At 49.6% G+C, this 1,710-nt stretch overlaps 1 protein-coding gene across 3 annotated transcripts in view; it reads left to right on the plus strand.

Annotated features, from left to right (window-relative positions):
- Positions 1-1,708, plus strand: part of GRAMD1B (GRAM domain containing 1B) — a 37,044-nt gene extending 35,336 nt beyond the window's left edge. For all 3 annotated transcript variants that reach the window (XM_009572283.1, XM_009572291.1, XM_009572299.1), the window contains 2 exons: positions 778-895; positions 1,619-1,708. In XM_009572283.1, coding sequence (XP_009570578.1) covers positions 778-895; positions 1,619-1,708 — 208 coding nt within the window. The remainder of the gene's footprint in view (positions 1-777; positions 896-1,618) is intronic.
- Positions 1,709-1,710: the final 2 nt, after the last annotated feature.

Here is a 1,710-nt window from a genome sequence, read left to right on the forward strand (position 1 = left end):
TTGACGCCGCTCCTCGTCGCTACGCTCCTTGCGTCGCTCTGCTTGACTGAGATTTATCCTTGCCTTGGCCCAGCCAAGCTCTATCTCCTGCCTGAGGCCTGTCAGACAGCCCTGAGTGGCAGCTCTGAGCAGCCAGTCCTGGTGATCCTCCCATCAGCGCCTTGAGTGCTTGCCCTGATTCTGCTCCACTCAGCAGCCTCCAGCCCTGTTCTGGAGGAGTAATTGGGCCTGAAGGGAGGGGCTTGATACCTACACTTACCTGTCATTAAAAAAAGAGCCAGTGGTGCTATTACTCATAACAAAGAGAAAGCCTCGTATTAAATAAAGACTGACACAGCATGTCTCGAAAAAACAAATCACAGAAACTGTACAGGGCTACCTGTCCCACAACATTAGAGTTGCATTGCATTATTCCCCATCAACGGCCACCTTTCAGTGTAGGTGTCTCCCAAGCAATGAGAGCACGCTGCGTTCTGTCCTCACGTTGCCCTCTGGCAAATGGGCCTTCGGTTCAACCCATGCTACAACTTCTGCAAAAGGCACATCTTTGCTATTAATTAGTTAATTACCATGGTTAAGACATAAGAGTAATATTGGTATCCAATTTAGGAAAATACTAAGCACATTTAAATGCACTTTTGCTCAAGAAAACCTGTCCCTTTAGGGTGAAAAGATTAGCCAGAAACGGATACAATCTACACGCCCCCCCAAATCCACTTTGTTCCTCCTTGACTTCAGTTTCCCTAGATTCACTCTTGCTCATATTCTGCCTGACAGGTTACCCCAATCTCAGACAGAATGGGCCCAGTTACTAGAATCTCAGCAGAAGTATCATGACTCAGAGCTACAAAAATGGCGTGAGATCATCAAATCCTCGGTGATGCTTCTAGACCAGGTGAGACCGCACGGCCAGTTAGCGCTGTGACTAGAGGGTCACCGTGTCCTCCCAGCCACCCGCCCGCAGTCCTTCAGCCTTACCTGGTTCCACTGTAGTCCATCAGGTGCGTCACCTCTGCCACCATCTCCCTTTAGTCTGTCTTCTGACATAGCAGTGGGCAGCAGGTCCCAAGGGCTATTCGCAGGATACTGCAGCTTCTCTGTCACCTCATAGGGGTCCACACATATCAAGGAGAGAATTCTACAGGGCCAAAACCCTTATATTAGCACATCTTATATCTAGTCTCTGGCATCCCCGTTTGGAAAGCAAGTTTTTTCACCTCAACCCTAGATTCATACGTAGCTTGCATGGATGAAGAGGAAGCGCTCTGCATGGGCCCTTAATAGCACAAAGCCGGGGGTTTTGGTATTCGCTGCCTAAAGAGCCGGTTGTACAGCGGGCTGCTTAGGCCAGAGTTCATAAATGAAAGCCGCTTTCCCCTGTGGAGAGAGCTGCTCACCCTGTACCTTGTTCTGCTCACCCCTTCTCTGTTATCTCGGAGAATGGTCTCTCACGGGCTCCCCTCTTCTCAGTCCCCATTTGTACATCCCAGCCCTGACGCCGTCCTCCTACTGGTGTCGATACTTTACATGGAAGAAGGAGGCATCAATGGGGAAGGAAATCCCAAAGCGCTCTCACCTCTAGGGTAGCATCACAGTGGAGAAATTTCTTGTCTTGCAGATGAAGGATTCACTAATAAATCTTCAGAATGGCATCGGGTCCCGGGACTTCGGGTCAGATCCAGAGGAGAAACGGAAACGTTTCCACTAACA

The sequence above is a fragment of the Fulmarus glacialis genome, unplaced genomic scaffold, assembly GCF_000690835.1.
Source record: "Fulmarus glacialis isolate BGI_N327 unplaced genomic scaffold, ASM69083v1 scaffold42600, whole genome shotgun sequence".
Taxonomy (NCBI): Eukaryota; Metazoa; Chordata; class Aves; order Procellariiformes; family Procellariidae; genus Fulmarus; species Fulmarus glacialis.